The sequence below is a fragment of the Erinaceus europaeus genome, chromosome 1 (genome assembly GCF_950295315.1).
Source record: "Erinaceus europaeus chromosome 1, mEriEur2.1, whole genome shotgun sequence".
Classification (NCBI taxonomy): Eukaryota; Metazoa; Chordata; class Mammalia; order Eulipotyphla; family Erinaceidae; genus Erinaceus; species Erinaceus europaeus.
Window position 1 is genome coordinate 120085156 of NC_080162.1, and position 21544 is coordinate 120106699.

The 21544-nt window shown below is 42.2% G+C and overlaps 1 protein-coding gene and 1 non-coding gene across 6 annotated transcripts in view; one reads left to right on the plus strand and one right to left on the minus strand.

Annotated features, from left to right (window-relative positions):
• Window positions 1-2655: 2655 nt before the first annotated feature.
• TRNAM-CAU (transfer RNA methionine (anticodon CAU)) lies at window positions 2656-2728 on the plus strand. The gene has a single exon. It is a non-coding gene; the product is annotated as a tRNA-Met (tRNA).
• Window positions 2729-9360: 6632 nt separating this feature from the next.
• Window positions 9361-21544, minus strand: part of TBC1D31 (TBC1 domain family member 31) — an 85689-nt gene continuing 73505 nt past the window's right edge. For all 5 annotated transcript variants that reach the window (XM_060195604.1, XM_060195595.1, XM_060195587.1 and 2 more), the window contains 4 exons: window positions 21221-21415; window positions 15650-15788; window positions 13639-13734; window positions 9361-9641 (listed from right to left, as the gene is read on the minus strand). In XM_060195604.1, coding sequence (XP_060051587.1) covers window positions 9508-9641; window positions 13639-13734; window positions 15650-15788; window positions 21221-21415 — 564 coding nt within the window. In that variant the 3' untranslated portion in view covers window positions 9361-9507. The remainder of the gene's footprint in view (window positions 9642-13638; window positions 13735-15649; window positions 15789-21220; window positions 21416-21544) is intronic.

Consider the following 21544-nt stretch of genomic DNA (forward strand, 5'->3'; position numbering starts at 1 on the left):
GAAACTTTACATCAGGCTCAACCTGACGCTGTTGACTGGCTACGGAAGAAGGGCAAACGCTAGAAGAAGAATAAATAAATCTTAAAAAAAAGAAAAAAGTTATTCCTCCTCCCCACTCGACATTTTATAAAGAGAGTTGTCAGATAAGTAGACACTTTGTAAGACTCAAATATAGTGACTATCTGTATACCTGACCCCTGAGTTCTACATTCCCCTGCCATCACTCTGGTTGTCTTTCTAATCCTTCCACCACAGCTGTGCAGGTTCATCACAGAATGAAGCTCCTATAAAGCCCTTCAACACAGAACAATTGTGCCACAATGGGACTGATTTCTGAGGCATACTTTTACATTCTTTAAATTTATTTTATTTATTTCCTTTTGTTGCCCTTGATGTTTCACTGTTGTAGTTATTATTGTTGTTGTTACTGATGTCGTCGTTGTTGGATAGGAGAGAGAGAGAAATGGAGAGAGGAGGGGAAGACAGAAAGGGGGGGAAAAAGAGAGACACCTGCAGACCTGTTTCACTGCTTGTGAAGCGACTCCCCTACAGGTGGGGAGTCAGGGGCTTGAACTGGTTCCTTACACTGACCCTTGCGCTTTGCGCCACCTGCGCTTAACCTGTTGCACTACTGCCCGACTCCCCATATTTTTACATTTAATGGTTATGCCTATTCTACAACATGAATTAGAAGGGAAACACCCTTTTTTCATTCAGGGCAGCAACAGTGTTATCTTTTTAAAAAATAATTTCATTAGGAAAACGTTATTTACAAGAGAGTTGTCACAGTTTCGTATCTCCCTATGACAGATGTCTTCACACTACTGCCAACTGAAGTCCTCCACCATCATGCACTGGGTCCCCAATGCCATCTCAATTTTCTTTTGCCTCCTCCCTTCTCCTGGATTCCTTGGCAACAAAGCACATCTAGATCCATATTTCACCCTCCATTTTCCTTTTATTTCATTTCTTGTTTGTACCTGCAAGTGAGATAAACTGGTGTTTGTCCTCTTCCTGACTTATCTCACTAAAATATGATTCCTTCAAGTTCCAATCAATACTTGGCAAAGGAGATACTATAATTTCTTACAGCTATGTAGTATTCCATTGTGTAAATACAACAACTTTCTTGACCACTCATATCTGATGCTTTTCAACTTGAAGTACGTCTATATATTAGATTCTTTTTTGAGTGTGATTTCCCTCCTCTTTTCTTGTCCCCTTATATATTTTGTATTTCTCTCTTCTTTCTTTCTGGAGAAAGATCTCCAGCAGTGAGATGATATACTTGTTATTATCCTTATTTTACAGGTGAAGAAACAGGTTCAATGAATCTGGGAAACACCAGAGGAAGCCAGGCACTGTTTCTCTTATCTGAGAGAGAAGAGGAAAAACAGAAAGACACTTTGAAGTAGTAATAAGTGTAGAAGTTACTTAGGAAGGAAGTGAGGACAGGACCGTTGAAAAAATGGGGTAAGAATATATAGTTGTAGAGTTATAGAATCAGCCCATATCTGTGACCTTGGGAGAACTACTGCGGTTTCCAATGTTGGGGATGGGGACACAGAACTCTAGTGGTGGGAATGGTGTGGAATTATACCCTTATTATCTTACACTTTTGTGAGTCAATATTTAACCACTCATAGAAACAAACGATTGGAATAAAGTGGCATTAAACTACCCACCTTCATCTTGGAAAGCTGTCGTGTGTTTAAATTTTAACTTACGAGCAAGGAAAAAACACAAACTCCTTGTAGGCGCAACCCTGTCAGTCTTATATTTCTAGTACTATGTACCAAAATATTCTAAATAAACTTTAAGTATCTAAAGAGAAGAAGGAGAAGAAGGAAAAGAAGGAGGAAGAAGAGGAGGAGGAGAAAAAAGAAAGAAGAAAGAAAAAGAAAGAAAGAGCAAGAGAGAAAGAAAGGGAGTAAGAAAGAAGAAACAGGCTTCAGAGGCTGGGTGACTAGTAGACAGTGGGCAGTGGCTAGTAGACAGTGGGTTGGGTGACTAGGTAGTACGTACTATGCAGCATAGTAGTACTGTGGCAGGTACTATGTAGGTACTGCAGGCTGGGTGACTAGTGGTCAGGTAAGACTGAGCCTTACTGAGGCGACGTGACTGAAGCAGGCAGGTCTGAGAACCGCCCGACTTGCTGCAGGGCAGAGCGGGGACGTGGCCTGGACCGCGGTTTCTGTGCAGCGACGAAGTGGGGCGGGGGAGGGGACGCCCGGGGGAGGGGCAGGGAAAGCCCGGGCGGGGGCTGGATCCCCGGGTGGAGGCGGCGGGGGAAGTGGGGAACCGCAGACACCGTGAGGAGCGGCTGGGGGTTCGCGACCGAACACAGAGGTGTCCGTGTGTCCAAGGCAACTAACTCAGCTGGGGATGAGCTGTGAACGCGGCACCCCGCACGGGGACACAGTAGGCGTTCAGTGCTTCACGGACTGTTGACTGGCTACGGAAGAAGGGCAAACGCTAGAAGAAGTTGTGCAAACAGCGGCAGCGAAGAGAGAGTGTATGCGCTCCCCCCACAACAGCTCCCTGACCGTGATCAACCGAGAAGCAAAGCTTTCTGAGCATGCGCACCAGCCCCCGCAGTAGCCTCAGGAAGCCGCAGCAGCCTCATAAAGCCGTAGCCGGAGACAACCTCTAGGTGCCTCGTTAGCGCAGTAGGTAGCGCGTCAGTCTCATAATCTGAAGGTCGTGAGTTCGAGCCTCACACGGGGCACAATACTTTTGCCTTCTCAGAAAGGAAAAAAAAAACATACGTTTTAGTTCTTAACATTCGTGTACCGTGTCCTTTTCCTCTTGAGCGTCATTACCAAAATCCTAGTGCCAGGAAACTTTCTGAAGAAAGGTTTCCTCACTGTCTTTCAGCCCGGCGGACTGCTGACGAGGGACCTGCGATGGGGGGGGTGGGGGTGGCTGTCAGTGGGACACATGGTCCTCAGGAGGCAGGGGGGGAGGGGGATGTGCCGGCGGGGAACCACAGCCCTGGCAGGGCCACTAACAATGGGGGGGGGCTCACAACCCTTAGCGGGGGGGCCTCATAGCCCTTGGGGGGCTCACAGCCCGGGGGGAGACTCATAGTCTTTGAGGGGGCTCACAACTCGGATGGGGTGAGGTGGGAGGTGCTCGGAGCCTGGCGGTGTTCAGCCCTTGGCAGCTGGGTGAAAAGGCCCCTCTTCCCGTGTCTGGAGCATAAGCCCCCAGGAGGGCACCTGGTGGCATGGCCGGGGTGCCAGTGTCCAACTGGCGGGGAGGGTGCTGCACACCAGCGTTTGGGCTCTGGGCTGCACACTGACAGGTGGCAGGAGAGTCTGGCCCTCAAGGTCTTTGGGGGGGGGGGGTTCTGCAGGCAGCTGTTGAGACTTTAGCTGGCGGGACTGTGCTGATTGTGTATTTGTACTTATAGTCATTGCTCATCATCAAACAGCAAACTAAATGGAGACTTTAATAGCTATAACCACATCTTCATCCTTCAAGCTTTTTTTTTTTTTCCTCCTCCTTCATTTTTATTGGGAGCTTAATGGTATACAGTACAGTTGCTGATACTTGGGAACATTTTCTCATCTCCCCATGACAGGGGTCTGCAAAACACCCTTTCCTCACAACCGAGGTCCATTTCCATCATCATGCACCAGGACCCAACACCCTTTTCGCCCCTTCCAACCCCTTCTCCCCCAGACATTCCAGGTTTTAATGGCTGGGTGCATCAATTATAACAATGTCTCCCATCAGAGGATGTGAAGATACTATATTAGCTCACTGTCCAGGTAGATGAGACTTTCATTTGGTTCTGTAGCTGTTACAGATCCCGCCATTTGTCCAATATTTATTCCTTTATACATTTAAGCACTCAACAGTTGGTTTCATCACCCTATTGCATTCAGTGTAATTCACATACAGCCCAAGATTCCTTTATCATCTGACTAGCAGCCTTTAGTTGTGCTCAACATTTATTCAATCCCCAAAGAACTCACATTACTTAAAAAGAATGGTGTAAGGTTAAGGATATAATGTTAAGAGGCAGGAAGAGAGAATTAGAAATGTTGTTTCATTAGATGTGACAACTTGTCAAGTGTCAATCAAATATATATATAACCAAAGATAGTGGCATATAACTATTACCCACCAATAGAGTTCCACAGTGCTTTTCTAGTTTGCAGACACTCCCTTCACTCAGTACCACAATGAACGGAGGTATTTTGAACCCAGATGATGTTGCTGAGAGATAAGTAGAAAGTTGGTGTGATTAGTCCACTTCTACACTCCTATCTTCCTAAACCTCTGCATATACTAATTACATGATGCCATGGAAAGTCTGGCTTCCCAATCTGGATAAAAAGAGGCCAACATTACCTAATTTCTATGACTGTCACTTCCAATGCATGAGTGAGTCAGTTGTGAATTTATTGCCTTTCAGCTCCAAATCCACTTTTCAGAGTCTTCTCTGTAATAAGGAACAGGACTCTTAAGCATTTCTCCTACGATGTGCACCACACCAAACTGTCAGTAGGGGGTGCCAGAGGACATGAGAGGCAGAAGAGGGTTTCTTTCCCTAACTCTAGCATGCTGTTTCTCTGCCTATCTGTAGGGGCCCTCAGCTTTCTTCTTCTAGCGTTTGCCCTTCTTCCGTAGCCAGTCAACAGCGTCAGGTTGAGCCTGATGTAAAGTTTCGAGACCTCCTTTAAATCTGGAGAGGTGGCAGTCGTTGACTATGTGGGTCATAGTCTGTCTGGAGCCGCAGGGGCAGTTCGGGTCGTCTCTGGCTCCCCAGCGATGGAACATAGCGGCGCACCGGCCATGGCCTGTTCGATAGCGATTGAGGAGGGCCCAATCATAACTTGCTAGGTCAAAGCCGGGTTGACGCTTGCAGGGGTCTGTGATGAGGTTTTTGTTCTTTACCTCAGCTGACTGCCAACTCTGTTTCCAAGAGACTGGAACAGAGAAGTTCAGTGTAGGCATAGGGGACCAGACTGGGTGACGAGACGTCAAGCGTTGGACAGGGTGGGCGAAGATATCCGCGTATATTGGCAGGTCCGGTCGAGCGTAGACGTGGGAAATGAACAGATGATGCCGCATCCCGACGAATATCTGGCGGGGCGATGTTGCTAAGAACTGGCAGCCATGGAACCGGGGTGGAACGGATGGTTCCAGAAATTATCCTCATGGAGGAATATAATTTGGAATCAACCAAGTGGACATGGGGGCTACGGAACCATCCTGGGGCACAGTATTCTGCAGTGGAATAGCATAATGCCAGAGATGATGATCGTAGTGTGGAAGCGCTCGCGCCCCATGAGGAGCTGGCCAGTCTTGCAATGATGTTATTCCTCGCGCCCACCTTTGCTGCAGTTTTTATGAGATGTTTGTGAAATGACAGAGAAATGCGATCGAGAGTAACGCCAAGATAGACTGGCTGGGCTTCATGCCGGATTCTCGTACCGCCAAGCTGCACATTAAGCTCACGCGAGGCCGAGGCATGGTGTAGATGGAAAACACTGTCTGAACTGGAAGACGCTTTGAAGAGGGTTAAACCGGGAACTGCTGCTGGCTATGATAACATCACCCCAGAACTCATTCTTAACCTGGGTCCCGCGGCAAAGAAGTGGCTCGCTTCATTCTTGTCCCACATCTTGGAATCTGAGTCTATGCCCAAAGTTTGGCGTCGTGTGAAGATTATAGCGGTTTTGAAACCAAAGAAAGACCCAACACTGGCCGCCAGCTATAGACCAATTTCTCTCCTCTCTGTGTGTTACAAACTCCTTGAGAGGCTGCTTCTGTCACGTATTTCTCATCTTACAGAAAAATTCCTATCACCCGCCCAAGCTGGTTTCCGCCCAGGAAGATCTACCTGTGAACAAGCCCTGGCCCTCTCAACTTACATTGAAAATGGATTCCAGAAGAATTTAAAGATGGGTGCTGTCTTTGTTGATCTCACAGCAGCCTATGACACGGTCTGGCACCGTGGTCTCCTGGTCAAGATCTCAAGATGCCTGCCTCCATGGGTGGCCAACACTATATCGTTTCTTCTCCAAAACAGAAGATTCCGGGTGCATCTGGGTGACAAGTCTAGCAGATGGAGACCTGTCTCAAGTGGCCTCCCCCAGGGCTCTGTTCTGGCTCCTACGCTATTTAATATTTACATCAATGACCTCCCAGAAACTTCTCCAAGGAAGTTCATCTACGCCGATGACATCTGCTGAGTTACAACTCAGGCATCCAAGTTCGGCCCTCAGCTGAAGCTGAATGAGGAAAGTGACTCAAGAACCTAGGCCCCTACACCTATGTGATCCCAAGCCTCGAGGAAAGGGAGCTCTCGTCCAAGCTTTTCTTTTCTTTATCCTCCTCAGCCCTAGGTAGCCTTTAAAATTTTCATCTGTATAGTTACTCACTATGCTAGTTTAATAACTAAATGTTTCCTACTCAAACCATCCTGTAGTTCGTCTCCTGTTTGGACCCAGATTGCTGAGATCAAGTACACAATCTGTGACAGGAATGTCTGCATTAATAAGTTAAGGCTTTTGCTGACTCTGACCATTATGAAATCACTGTGGAAAGTCCTTTAGCAATTACTCAAATCTTACTCAACATCAGACAGGAGAACATGAATGAAACAGATGTCAAGAGGCCTTTAACTAGGTTAATCACTTGCATACCATCACCAAATTCACACTGGAAAGGTTTTCACTGTACTTAGTGTGGAGAAGTTAGCTGAGGCCCCCAATTAATACCATACTTTACAATGCACATGAGAGAGAAAACTTATGAATGTCATCAATATGATTTTTAGGAGGTGACCTTCTTTAACAAACTCAAGGGGGTACCAGAAATTTTATAGATGTAGCCACAGTGGAAAAAATTTGGGCATATTCAAGCTTTATTCAATTTTAAGAATTTACAGTATCATTAAAAAAAAGAGTGGCTTCCACCTGCAGGGAGAAAGCTTTGTGAGTGGTGACGCAGTGCTGCAGGTGTCTTTCTCTCTCCCTCCCTTTCCCACTTCTGGCTGTCTCTATCCAATAAATATTTAAAAAAAAAAAAAAAGTAGCTAAGAGATGTCTCACCTGGTACAACACCCGCCTTACTATACAGGAGACCCTGGCCTCAAGTCCCAGGCCCACATGGGAGCATCATGGCAGTGGGGCCACAGATGGTGATGTAATGCTATGGGCTCATTCCTTCTCTGTTTCTCTCTTTAAAATGGAAAAACAAAACAAACAAACAAACAAAAACCAGGAGTTCAGCCATGGAACAGGGGAGTTGCACATCTCAGGCTAAGGACATAAGAACCAGGGAGAGAGAATCAGAAATGTATTCTGTATATTTAATTAGATGTGCTTACTTATGAAGTGCCAGCCAAACATGCGATTCAGCTATCTGTGAACTCTGATCGAAAGCAGTGACTTTATCAAAATTCTTTCTGGGAGAAGTGAAAGCTCAAGAGAAACCCAGAAAAATGTGATAAAAAGAACTTCATGGGAGTCTGGCGATAGCGCAGCGGGTTAAGTGCATGTGGCGCTAAGTTCAAGGACCAGCGTAAGGATCCTAGTGCGAGCCCCTGGCTCCCCCACTGCAGGGAAGTAGCTTCACAGGCAGTGAAGCAGGTCTGCAGGATCTTTCTATCCTCCTGTCTTCCTCTCCTCTCTCCATTTCTCTCTGTCCTACCCAACAATGACGACACCAATAACAACCACAACAACCACAACAACAGAAAACAACAAGGGCAACAAAAGGGGAAATAAATTAAAAAATGTTTAAAAAAGGCTTCATTTGGTTGAGACTATACATGACACTCTTTAACTGGAGAGAAACTTAAAGACTTATTTTTTATTTTTATTTTTTTTGCCTCCAGGGTTATTGCCGGGGCTCGGTGCCTGCACCACAAATCCACTGCTCCTGGAGACTATCCCCCACCCTTTTTGTTGTCCTTGTTGTTTTATCATTGTTGTGATTATTATTATTGTTGTTGTGTTGCTGTCGTTGGATAGGACAGAGAGAAATCGAGAGAGGAGGGGAGATAGAGAGGGGGAGAGAAAGACACCTGCAGACCTGCTTCACTGCCTGTGAAGCGACTCCCCTGCATGTGGGGAGCCAGGGGCTCGAACCCGGATCCTTTAGCCAGTTCTTGTGCTTTGTGCCACATGCGCTTAACCCACTGCGCTACTGCCCGAACCCCAAAGACTTATTTTAAAAAATTATTTATTTATGAAGGTATAAAGAGAGTAAGAAAGAACCAGCGCCCCATGGTGGCATATACAATACTGCTTTAACTACTGTGCCATCTCATAGGTAGCCTGAATAGAAACTTAAAAAAAAAGAGGGAGCCTGGCAGTAGCACAGCAGGTTAAGCGTGCAAAGCATAAGGACCAGAGCAAGGACTGGCATAAAGATCCCAGTTCCGGACCCAACTGCAGAGAGGGTCGCTTCATAGGCAGTGAAAAGCAGGTCTGCAGATGTCTTTCTCTTCCCCTCCTCTCTCCTTTTCTCTGTCCTATCCAACAACACTGACAGCAATAACAAGGGCAACAAAAGGGAAAAAAATAGCCTCCAGGAGCAGTGGATTCGTACTGCAGGCACAGAGCCCCAGCAATAACCCTGGAGGCAAAAAAGAAAGAAAGAAAGAAAGAAACTTAAAAAGCTGTGAGACCAGAGCACCACTCAGTTGTTTTTCTCTTTAGTAATGCATCTTTTTTGTATTCCTGAACTCTACTTATGAGCCACCTGCCTTATGAACATAAAACATTTAAATGAAATAGCATGGTACTATTAACAGGTGTGTTTATGCAGTTGTACAGCTGATCTAATCAGGCATACATTCTAACAAAAGACACCTGAAGAGAGGTAAAGGACAAAGAAACAACAACAACAACAACAACAAAAAAAAAAACAGGGCTGGCAGGTGGCATACCAAGCTAAGCACACACACACTATAGTGCACGAGGACCCAGGTTCAAGCCCCCAGTCCCCACCTGTAGGGGGGAAGTTTCACAGGTGGTGAAACAGGTCTGCAGGTGTCAATTTCTCCCTCTTCCCTCTTGATGTCTCTGTCTCTATCCAAAATATATACAATAAAAATATTTAAAAAACAAAAATAAAATTGGCAATGGACAGCTAATTCTGGCTGGCAGAATCAACTAAAGTTGCAGGGGTTTATGCTGGTCTTGCAACCTGAGAAGGCTGAAAGAGAGAGAGAGAGAGAGAATAGAGGATTGCTTTATCATTTTATGTAGGACCAGGATCTCACAGATGAAAGGTAGTGCCTTTCCTCTGAGTCAACATCCTGCCCGCCCCCCCACCACACCCCTCTTTTTTAACTGTGAAAAGCAGTCATTAACAAGTCAAAAAGCATCAGAATTAAATAGAACACATAATTTTATACACAATTTTTCTGTACAAAAAGTTGATCTTCACAGGAGTTTAAAATAAATAATTTAAAAATCAGTGTCATTGATTGCAAAATAGGTATCTCTCTCTCTCTCTCACTTTCCCAAGGTGGTAAGCCTATATTGTCAAGAGATGAGGTGTTTGACGTCTGTTACGAGCCTGGGCAGTGAGTCTCTGGCGAAGATTTCTCACTCTTTCCATCAGATCTCGTTCCATCGTGTCCCACTGCATTTCTCTTTGACTGAAAGAACCTTGCAAACAAAATTTGAAATTAGCATTAGAAAAATAAGCACAAAGAGAGAATTAACAATAGTTTAATTTTCAGAGGTTACCAATGACACAGCATTTATTTTAAAGGTAAATATGTTTAAAAAAATGAACATTCTAAAAACTAAATTTCTAGAAGCAAAAGCATAACATACACCTGACTCTATGTGGTTCTATTTTAAGAAAAATATTGACTATTAAATAGAATGAACACTATCAGAGAGCTCACCTGCCTTGGTTACTTAGTATTTCTTTGTTTTGGGGATACAGATAATCTTTTACATTAGGTACAAAGCTTGTCCAAGAGAGAAATGATACAATGGTCATGCTTAATAGTAATGAGAAAAGGCATTCCAACTTGCCAATATTAATACTGCAGAATGTACACAATGACTTTCTTTTTTAAAAAATTTTTTTATCTTTATTTATTGGATAGAGACAGCCAGAAACCAAGAGGGAAGGGGGAGATAGAGAGGGAGTGAGACAGAGTGACATCTGCAGCCCTGCTTTACCACTTGCAAAGCTTTCCCCCTGCAGGTGGGGACCTGGGGCTTGAACCCAGTTCTTTGTGCACTGTACCAGTTCCTTGTGCACTGTAACCAGTACATGTGGGACTACGTGAAAGCTTGGTAGAGCTTAGGGGAGCTTGGATGGAGGTCTGGAAAGACACCCCGCTTGTTAGTCTCTCTCGTCATAGAGGTGAGCCAAGAGGGAAAAAGTCTCCTAGACTAAGCTTGCCTTGTTAGCCTCTCAAGCCCACAGAGATCTCACAGTTTCTCCTTGCTAACTGCAGGCCATATAGCTGCCTGCTTTAAGGTTCATTTACTCAAAGTTCACCTTACCTTCTGATCACAGAGGAGAACACACTTTATCACACACTCGTAACAGTGCCCTTTGATGTCCTTAATTTGCTTATCTTCTTTCTATCTTGCCTTAACTGGTTTAACCTCTATTCTCTTCTCAAATGCCTGTATCAGGAGACTAATTATATTGACCTTTATGTATCTGCATCAATTCTTGTCATACCAGCCCCCTACCATAGGGGCAAGCTGACCTTTAAGAAACCTGTAATTTCTGATGTATTTGAAAAATGTTCTTTGTTTAACTTTCTCTATATATATCCAAGCCCACCCCTGAATAAATTGAGAGTTGAGAATGTTCCAATTCTCCCCGGTGTCTCTTGTCTCTATTTTGCGTCGTCTCTTGAGCGAGCGAGGGAGAACCGGTAAGCTTACCTTCGTTGCTGAAGAGTTGCCCCGCGTGAGCCCCCGCAAGTATGCTCAACCAGGTGCGCCCCCACAATGACTTTTAATGATTAAATAAAGGTAACTTTTTTTTTAAGAGTGGCTAACATAGGAGTGTCTAGAATCAAGAGTAAAATATTCAATGTGTCGAAGTATAGTAGCCATTTCATACTGACACTGAGGGGCTAGTCAATACTGGAATTTGAAATAAAATCACACTAAAAATACACAGGTGGTGAAGCAGGTCTGCAGGTGTCTTTCTCTCTACCTCTCTGTCTTCCCCTCCTCTCTCCATTTCTCTCTGTCCTATCTAACAACGACGACATCAATAACACAACATCAATAACAACAACAATAAAACACGACATCAATAACACGACAAAAACAAGGGCAACAAGAAGGAAATAAATAAATAAATATTTAAAAAATACACTTCTCTAAAACTTAAAAATTAGAATTATCTTGATAGTGGTCTGGGAGGTGGCGCAGTGGCTAAGGCACTAGACCCTCAAGTATTGAGTCCTGAGTTTGATCCCCGGCAGCACATGTACCAGAGTGATGGCTGGTTCTTTCTCTCCTTCCATCTTTCTCATGAATAAATTTTTAAAAAAATATATCTTGATAAAAAGTTCTGATGTCATCATAAAGAATAGTTGAAAATTCTTTCATTTTACTTAGCAGTGTGGCTTCAGCTTAGTTTTGTGTTACGGCATAATTTATAGGTACAAATAAGAGTTAGCAAAACTATTTTACTCGTCACTGGCTTCTGGCTATTAATAATGAATTTAAATTAATAATTTAATGATTAATATTAGAGTATATTTTAAATAAGAAGACCATGTAAATTTCATTTAATCTACATAGCAGCTTATTAAAAAAAAAAAGATATTTTGAGGGCCAAGGTGATAACTCAGTGTTTTAGAGCACAGGATGTGCAGGGCTAAAGTCCCAGAATTCCCAGGTTCAAAACCTCCCACCACTCTGTTAGAACTGAGTGGTATTCCAATCTTACTCTCGTAAAGGAGAAAAAGAAAAAGTCAGTGGAAATTTCCCTGCTCCCATTCCCCCTTTAAAAACAAATCAGGGAGGTCAGGTGGTAGCACAGTGTGCAAAGACTGGTGTAAGGATCCCAGTTCGAGCCCCCAGCTCCCCACCTGCAGGGTGGGGGTCACTTCACAGGCAGTGAAGCAGGTCTGCAGGTGTCTATCTTTCTCTCCCTCTCTCTGTCTTCCCCTCCTCTCTCCATTTCTCTCTATCCTACCCAACAACAACATCAATAAGAACAACAATAATAACCACCACCACAACAACAACCAAAAAAGAACTGGAATTGGTGTATTGCACCAAAGTAAAAGACTCTGGGGTGGGTGGAGGTAAGAATACAGGTCCAAAAAGGATGACAGAGGACCTAGTGGTGGTTGTATTGTTATGTGGAAAACTGGGAAATGTTATGCATGTACAAACTATTGTATTTATTGTTGAATATAAAACACTAATTCCCCAATAAAGAAATTTTAAAAAAAAGGGCAACAAAAAGGGAAAAAAAATAGCCTCCAGGAGCAGTGGATTTGTGGTACAGGCACCCAGCCCCAGCAACAACCCTGGAGGCAAAAAAAAAAAATCAATTAACTCTAAGTGTGCTGGGGGAAGCTGTCATCTCTGATGTGGGTTAATGTTGTGATATATTTCCCTAAAGTGTTTTCAGCCTATCCCTTGCACAAAATTCCAACAAATTGCAGCTCAGGAGGTAGTACAGTGGGTAGAGCACTGGAATCCCAAGCATGACGTCTTCAGTCCCATTTCTGGCACTGCATGTGCCAAAATGATGCTCTGGTTTGTCTCTCATAAAAAAAAAATAATAATAAAAAACACCGGGGAGTCGGACGGTAGCGCAGCTGGTTAAGCGCACATGGCGCAAAGTGCAAAGGATCAGCGTAAGGATCCCGGTTCAAGCCCCTGGCTCCCCACCTGCAGGGGCATCGCTTCACAGGCGGTGAAGCAGGTCTGCAGGTGTCTATCTTTTTCTCCTCTCTGTCTTCCCCTCCTCTCTCCATTTCTCTCTGTCCTATCCAACAACGACAACATCAATAACAACAACAACAATAAAACAACAAGGGCAACAAAAGGGAATAAAATAAATATTTTTAAAAAGTTAAAAAAAAAGACCAATAAATATTAACTCACACCCCTCTACCTCCCCCCCCACCAAAATCAAGACAAGGGATCAAAATTCAGTTAATCAGTGTGAAACCATCTGCCTGCAGCACTCCAGAGTTAACTGTCCCAGAGCCCATTCTAGTGCTCAGAGTAAACATGTTTGAAATGGTTGTTGAAGGGAGTCCAGTCCAGTCCAGAGGAGAAAATCCAAACATCTGACAGCTTTAAAAACATTATGCTGAGATTTCCTTTTCACAAAGATGTAAAAAGTGGTTACAAATCTCATTAGTTTAGATAGTAATAAGACTTTGGAAGTCTATTCTCAAACCATCTTTTTGGGCAGTGATACTAAAGAAATGGTGTAGCAGTAATGATATTTGGCAAGTTTTTTTTTTTTCTTGAGTTGTGTTCCAGTCCAATTTTTTTTTTTTTTGAGCTGTAAGTTTCAGAATCCTTCTGATTCTACTTTCAGATTTTAGTATCAGTACCACAAGAGACTAACATCTATATGCTCCAAGTACAATAAAAGCCACAATATTGCTAAAATAGCAGAAGACATTTTCCTTGCTTATAAACTTACTCTGCAGTGAGGAGTCCATTTCAGAAATGTCACTTAACTGTGCGGTTCTAGGCAAACAGCTTGAGGTAAAGTGTTTAGTTTGGCTCCTGGGTACTACTGTAAGGTGAGAAAGAGAATGCTTGAGAGTGAATAGGAAGGAGACTTTTTTTAATTCCACATGGTCCTTAGTAAATTAAAATTGTAAAAGATGAAAAGGTCCTTTGCAATTTTCAATTCTGAGAGAGGTGTCAAACACCTGTAAAGCAGGCTAAGTATAGCTGCTAAGGATTAAAAATGGAGCTGAAGCATGTACTTAATACTTGTAATAATACAAAATAAAACTAGAAAAACAGGAATACAGAGCTATGGAATAAAATAATTCTACACATTAGATACAGTTATCTTTATCGGAATTATTTTGTTTCTTAATATGGGGCTAGGAAAATGAATACAGGGTTTCATATGGGCTCTACCACTAAGCCAACCACAGCCTGATTTATATATATATATATTTATAAAAATATTTATATATATAAAATTTATATATATTTATTTACATTATATACATATTTTCCCCCCTTTTCCTGAAATATAGGAGAACTAAGGAGTGAGAGAAAGAGGGAGATACACAAACATCATTCCACCATCCATGGAGTTCTACTCTTCTCTGTCTTTGGTGCTTTCAAGTAGCACTAGGGACTGCATTTACAGTCTCACGCACAGCACCTCATTCCCCAGAGCTGCTTTATCACAGCCTAACTTCCTCATTCCTCTCATTCTGATTAAAAAAAAAAAATTTGGACTGGGTGGTGGTGCCACAATATGCAAAGACCCAGGTTCAATTCCTCAGTCCCCACCTATAAGGGGAAAGCAGTGAAGAAGCACTACGGGTTAGTCAGCTGGTCTGTCTGCCCATCTATCCATCTGTCTGTCTATCTACCTCCCTCCCCTTTCCTCTAATTTCTGTCTTTATGCTATGAATAAAGATTTTAAAAAAAGAAAAGATAAAAGTGACTGGGTTGGAGGGGTTGTTTTCTAGGTAGGTTTGTCATAAGCACGGCCCAGATTCAAGCCCTAGCACCACATGCAAGTACTATGGTACAGGGGGAAGCTCTGGTGCTGTGGTGTCTGACTCTCTCTGAATGAAGAAGTCAGCTCAAGCAGGAGGCCTGAGCTCCCCTTGCCATTGGCTTTGTATGCTAACTCTCTTTTCATCCACCAGGTTCCAGATGCCAGCATGATGCTGACCAGACTTCCCTGGACAGATGACCTCACCAATGTGTCCTGGAGCTCTGCTTCCCCATTGCCCCACCCTACTAGGGAAAGAGAGAGGCAGGCTGGGAGTACGGATTGACCTTTCAATGCTCATATTCAGCAGGGAAGCAATTACAGAAGCTAGACCTTCCACCTTCTGCAACCCACAATGACCTTGGGTCCATACTCCCAGGGGAGGGGATGGGATATAGAGACCTGGTGGTGGGAATTGTGTGGAGTTGTACCACTCTTGTCCTATGGTTTTGTTAATGTCTCCTTTTAAAAATAAATAAATAAATAAATAAAATTATTAGTAAAAAAAAAACAAATCAATTATTGAAAATAAAATAAATTGGCATTTTACTGCCTAATTTCTGAAAAAAAATTACTAGTGACTATTTTTTAACTGAAAAATCACTCCAATAAAAGTACAAGAACATAACCCAGAATTTACTTATGGTAATAAGGCCATATTAGATGAATGAATGGATGGATGGATGAATGAATGAATAAATCTGTAATAGAAAGAAAGGCATGTATAGGTACTCACCTTTTTTTTTTATTTTTTATTTAAGAAAGGATTAATGAACAAAACCATAGGGTAGGAGAGGTACAACTCCACACAGTTCCCACCACCCAATCTCCATATCCCACCCCCTCCCCTGATAGCTTTCCCATTCTCTAGCCCTCTGGGAGCATGGACCCAGGGTCATTGAGGGTTGCAGAAGGTAGAAGGTCTGGCTTCTGTAATTGCTTCCCCACTGAACATGGTACTCACCTTTTTTATATGGATGTTTGGCATGTTCTAAAGCATCACTCAGCTCCTGCTCTAGAAACAATCGTCTAGACTCATCTGCAAGAGCTGAAGCCTTCTTTTCTGATTCCAACTGAAAGTCTTTTTCTTCAGCTTCCTCCCACTAAACAAGTGGAAAAAAAAAATGTGGTCATGAAAGGTACTACAGAGGAGTATGTTGATGGTTTTCTCTACTCCTTCATGTCACAGCCCCATGGCAGGCAGGATCTGTTTACAAACAGGCTAATTGGGGTGTGACCAGCTGCAGGCATGCCTGCTGCAGCACCTTGAAAGCAGAGATGCATTTGATGTCCCTCACGGGGACACACGGCACATGTGAGAACCAGCTGCCAGAAAAAGAGCAGTTCAGGACACTTCAAATCTCAAGCCTTCTGGGGCTAAGGTTATGAACAAATGGACCACAAGTTCCTTTATCTAATGTGCCCAATAATAACAGTCTACAAAACCCAGAGAATGAATTCTTTGCCCAGATCGGGCACATCTTGGGGGAAATGCAACCCAAAGTCAGCATTTTCTCAAAGTGACAGTGAAGTTAGCAGAAGAGAAAACAACCAAATATCTAATATGATTGAATAATGATATTAAGATGATAAATTTAAGAGAACACTACTAAAGCTACCCAGGCTCACAGAGACTAGAACTTTTCCATGCAGACAGCATGAACTTTTTGTTAAAAAAAATGTCAGCACATTAATCATGCATTAAATAGGATGCATTGGATCGACCTTCTCGTGGTGCATCCCGTGCGTACCCATTCATTGGGGAAACTGACGGTCCTTCCTAGCCGACTGAATCCACATGGATCCCAGTCACTTTCAAAGCCAGCAACAAGCAGCTCCTGACAGCTTTCAACCTGACGCTGTTGACTGGCTACGGAAGAAGGGCAAACGCTAGAAGAATTATGAAGTTTGAACAGATTATTAGAACCAGGAAGAACCACAGAGATCCATCTTATGTCACCAGTGACTAGTCTGAGTGACTTCCCCAGGTTAGACAGCAGTCACACTAAGTTTCAGAATCCAGGATACTACATACAAAGAAGAAACTTTGCCAGTGACATAGATGTTTACCAGTTGCATCTGTCCACGATATGAGAATCTTAAAAGAGCCTTAAACAAACATCAGTGAGTACTTTGTGTTTCTTCTACACAGTTTAACTTAATACCTGCCAACAACCAACAAAGCATACAGTACTTTTAAAGACAAAGACAGTACTTTTAAAGCCCAATACTTTTAAAGAAAATGTGAAAAATAATTAAACATTTGGAGGAGAATTAACTTGAATAAGCAACACAGTTCTGTATAGAGAGACGTAAAAGACAATTATAATTTCTCATGGTTTTTAGGTATTCTTACCTGTCCTATTTCTTTAGTGTGATTAATATCTATATTCTGTAGGAAGGATTCTTACACTATAGATGGGAAAGTCCTTGAAGACCACAGTTACTGAAAAGTTTGTTTTCATGGTTTTTAAGTATATAATTTTAAGCCCAGCACTTCAAAATTGTATCTGAGAATGCATAATTGGAGCATAAATGACTGAGTAGCTGTTGGGGATGGATTTAAATGGGCTCAAACTGGAATAGAATCTACTTCCCCCTAACACTTTACAAATGAACACTACATTTGATGTGAAATACTGAAACCACTTTTCTCATAGAGGAAAAAGAACCCCAAAAGAAAATACCAATAAATAACAAAGTTGTTTTTCTTTAAAGAAGAAGAAACAACTTTGCATAACATGAAAAGGTCTTATAATGATATTCATTCTACTCTCAAATATATCGTTTAACCTAGATGGAATACTACCCAGTTTTATGCAGTCTAGCCCTATTGTCAATAATCCTTACTTTAAATATGTGGGCTTTTATCATATTCATTCCTGAGAATAGCCTTAAATCCCTGCCCCTTCCCTGTCCTTGAATAATAGTGTCCTCTGCCCCCTGCATGGGCTAGGGAGAAAAATTAACCTGGAATAGTGGCTTGAAGAAAACACATTAAGGGGACCAGGAGGTGGTGCACTGGCTTAAGTGGACATAGTACAAACTGCAAGGACCTGCTCAAGGATTCTGGTTTGAGCCCCTGGCTCCCCACTTGCAGGGGGGATGCTTCATGAATGGTGAAGCAAGTCTGCAAGTGTCTTTCTTTCTCACTCTCTATCTTCCCTGTCTCTCTCAATTTCTCTCTGTCCTATTCAATAAATGGAAAAAATGCCATACCTAATGGAATACTATGTCAATATTAAAAGTATGGTCATACTCTTTGATATATCATGGTCAGAATTCAAGGTATTATATTCAGTGAGCCTAGCCAGATAAAGACCAGTACATAATATTCTCACTTGAAGATGGAACTAAAAATAAAGAATAGTCTGGGAGAACATAAGATGAAACTTTGACTGGGTGCGATGTTGGGCATCAAATCAAAGGACACTTGGAAGGAAGAAAAGGGATAGAATGAGGAAATAATGATGTCTGCTTGTGCCTATGTATTAAAAACTATACTGTATATTCCCATTTTTTGTAGTGTTTTGAGCATGAATGGGTGTTGGATTTTGTCAGGGGCTTTCTCTGCATCTATTGAGATGATCATGTGGTTTTTGGCTTTGCTTTTATTGATGTGATGAATGACATTGATTGACTTACATATGTTGAACCAGCCTTGCGTTCCTGGGACAAATCCCACTTGGTAGTGATGAACAATCTTTTTGATATACTGCTGTATCCGGTTGGCCAAGATCTTTAATATTTTGGCATCTATGTTCATCAGAGATAATGGTTTGTTTTCCTTTTTTGCTGTGTCCCTATGTGCTTTTGGTATCAGGGTGATGTTGGCTTCATAGAAGGTGGAAGGGAGTGTTCCTGTTTCTTTGATCTTGTGGAAAAACTTTAGAAGTATGGGTATTAACTGTTTCCTGAAGGTTTTATAGAATTCGTTTGTGAAGCCATCTGGCCCAGGACTTTTGTTGTTGGGGAGATTATTAATAACTGTTTCAATTTCTTTGTCTGTGATTAGTGTATTTAGGTTTTGTAGTTCTTCTTGGTTCAGTTTTTGAAGGGCATATGTTTCTAGGAATTCTTCCATTTCTTCCAGAGTCTCTAGCTTGGTGGCGTATAATTCTTCATAGTTTCTCATGATTTTCTGGATTTCTGTGGTGTTAGTTGTGATATGTCCTCTCTCATTTATAATTATGTTAATTTGTGTGTTCTCCCTTTTTTTTTTTTTTTGGTGAGTCTGGCTAGGGGTTTGTCGATCTTATTTAATTTTTCAAAGAACCAACATTTGGCTTAATTGATCTTTTGTATGGTTCTTATTTTTGATGTTATTTATTTCTGCTCTAATTCAGAATTTGACTAAATCTAGAGTAGGGCACCAAAGTAAAAACCCTGTGGTGAGGGGGAAGGTGGACATTCGGCTTCCCAGGGCGGCAGGGGGGTGGGGGTGGGTGGGTGGGATGGGGCACAGTCTTTTGGTGGTGGGAATGGTGTTTATGTACACTCCTATTAAAGTGTAGTCATATAAATCACTATTTAATTAGTATGAGAGGAGAAAAAACCCAATCACCAAATAATGTGATGATAACAATAACTATCCATTATCTTCTTGAACCCTAAGACAGCAGGAACCTCATATTTCCACTATAGAGCCTATATTACCCCAGTCCTGGAACCTTAGGGTGGGGTGCACTTTCCTGCATGCTTCTCTCAATTCATATCAAATAATACTGCTGCCAATCACAACCTGATCAACGCAACAAGTGCCACCCCAGCATGCTTCACTTCAGACTGTGTCCAGAGACTTCAGGTGTGGAATGACAACCCTTCAACTTCATTACTCGGGTGAGACCTTTCATAGTATTCTCTAATTCTATTCCAGGTAGTTCACTTCCTAACAAAGTCCTAAAACCTAGATATAGACCAGGTCCCTTGAGATAGAGCATATGATTTCACACGTATCCATAAACTAGGGCAAAATATATACCTGAAAGCAAAAGTACACAATAGTCTGCAGTGAGTACCCCCCCAACACTTCATCTGTACTATTCTAGCCTTTAGGTCCATAATTGTTCAACAATTTGTCTGGCTTTGTATGTTAACTCTCTTTTTAGCCACCAGGTTCCAGATGCCATCATGATGCCGACCAGGCTTCCCTGGACTGAAGACCCTACCAATGTGTCCTGGAGCTCTGCTTCCCCGGAGACCCACCCTACTAGGAAAAGAGAGAGGCAGACTGGGAGTATGGATCGACCAGTCAATGCCCATGTTCATTGGGGAAGCAATTACAGAAGCCAGACCTTCCATTTTCTGCATCCCACAATGACCTTGGGTCCATACTCCCAGAGGGATAAAGAATGGGAAAGCTATCAGGGGAGGGGATAGGATACAGAGATCTGGTGGTGGGAATTGTGTGGAGTTGTACCCCTCCTACCCTATGGTTTTGTTAATGTCTCCTTTTTTAAATAAATAAAGAAAGAAAGAAAAAAACTATACTGTAAATCATTAATCCCCCAATAAAATAAAAATAAAAAAAGAAAAAATGGCCACTAGGAGCAGTGGATTCCCAGTGCTGGTACTGACCCCCAGTGATAACCCTGAAGGCAAAAAAAAAAAAAAAACCCATAAAACACATTAAGAAAAGTTTTCAGGCTAGACATTATGATATAGCAGCAAAAGAAGAATGAACTAAACCTAGTTATCTAGGTCCAGATATCTTTAGTAATGTCAACAGAATCTAAATCCCAAAGCTGTTGAGAGGATCAAAGACAGACAGACACGTGTGTGTGTGTGTGTGTGTGTGCGCGCGCATACACGTCAAAGGCTCTTATTTGTCTCTTTAAAATCCATTTTTGGGTTATTCATTAAGCAGAAGCATTGAAGGAGGCTGTCTTTCCCAAATGATCTTAGTCAAGGCATCAATTCTGGACTGCCTACCTCCAGAATTCTTTCACGTGACAAACACTTTTATCTCACTTGTAGTCACTATATTTTGAGTTATTACCAGGATCTATAGGTACATTTTTCTTGTTCAAGATGTTTTACACTTTAAGGAAGAATTAGGTGAATAGTACCATTATCAAAATCAGCTTGAATAATCCAGGAAGTTAGAAGTTGAGAAACAATAATAGAAATGAAAAAGACTTAATGTGGGACCAGGTGGTGGTACACTTGGTAGAGTGCACATGTCACCATGTGCAAGGGCCTATGTTCAAGCCCTTGGTCCCACCTTCAGAGGGAAAATTTCACAAGTGGTGAAACAGTGCTTCATCAAGTAGAGGTTATCTCTTTGCTTCCCTTCCTCTTCACTCCCCCCTTTCCTCAATTTCTCTGTGTCCTAGCTAATAAAACAAACAAACAAACAAAAAAACACTATGCCAAACCTCTTCTCTAGCAGTAGCTATTAAAATAAAATAAGATTTTATTTTATATTTAAGATCTATCCCAACAGAAAATATGTGGTTTGATTATTCTTGTCATGTAAAAAGCCAATAGTTCAGAATTTAAGAGCTTAATAACTAAAAGTGTGTGACACTTCTACCTTTTTAGCTTCCTCCGCCATCACTGTATTTAATACTTCTGATTCTTTCCTTCTGTTTTCCTGAAGGAGTTTGGCCATTTCCCAGTAACATTCACCTCTCTGTAGATCATTACATCTTTGTTTATGTAAAGCTTGAATTCGCCAGTCAGTATTGAGGCACGCTTGTGTAGCTTTTGCCAACTTTTCTTCAATTAACTAAGAAACCAAGAAATTTGCAATTTCAGAATCAAGACAAGATGTATTTAACATTATGGGGCATCGTTTCCTGTATCTATGTGCTCATAAACCTTGTTTCAGATCTGTCTAGCAAAGGCTGAGGGCTTC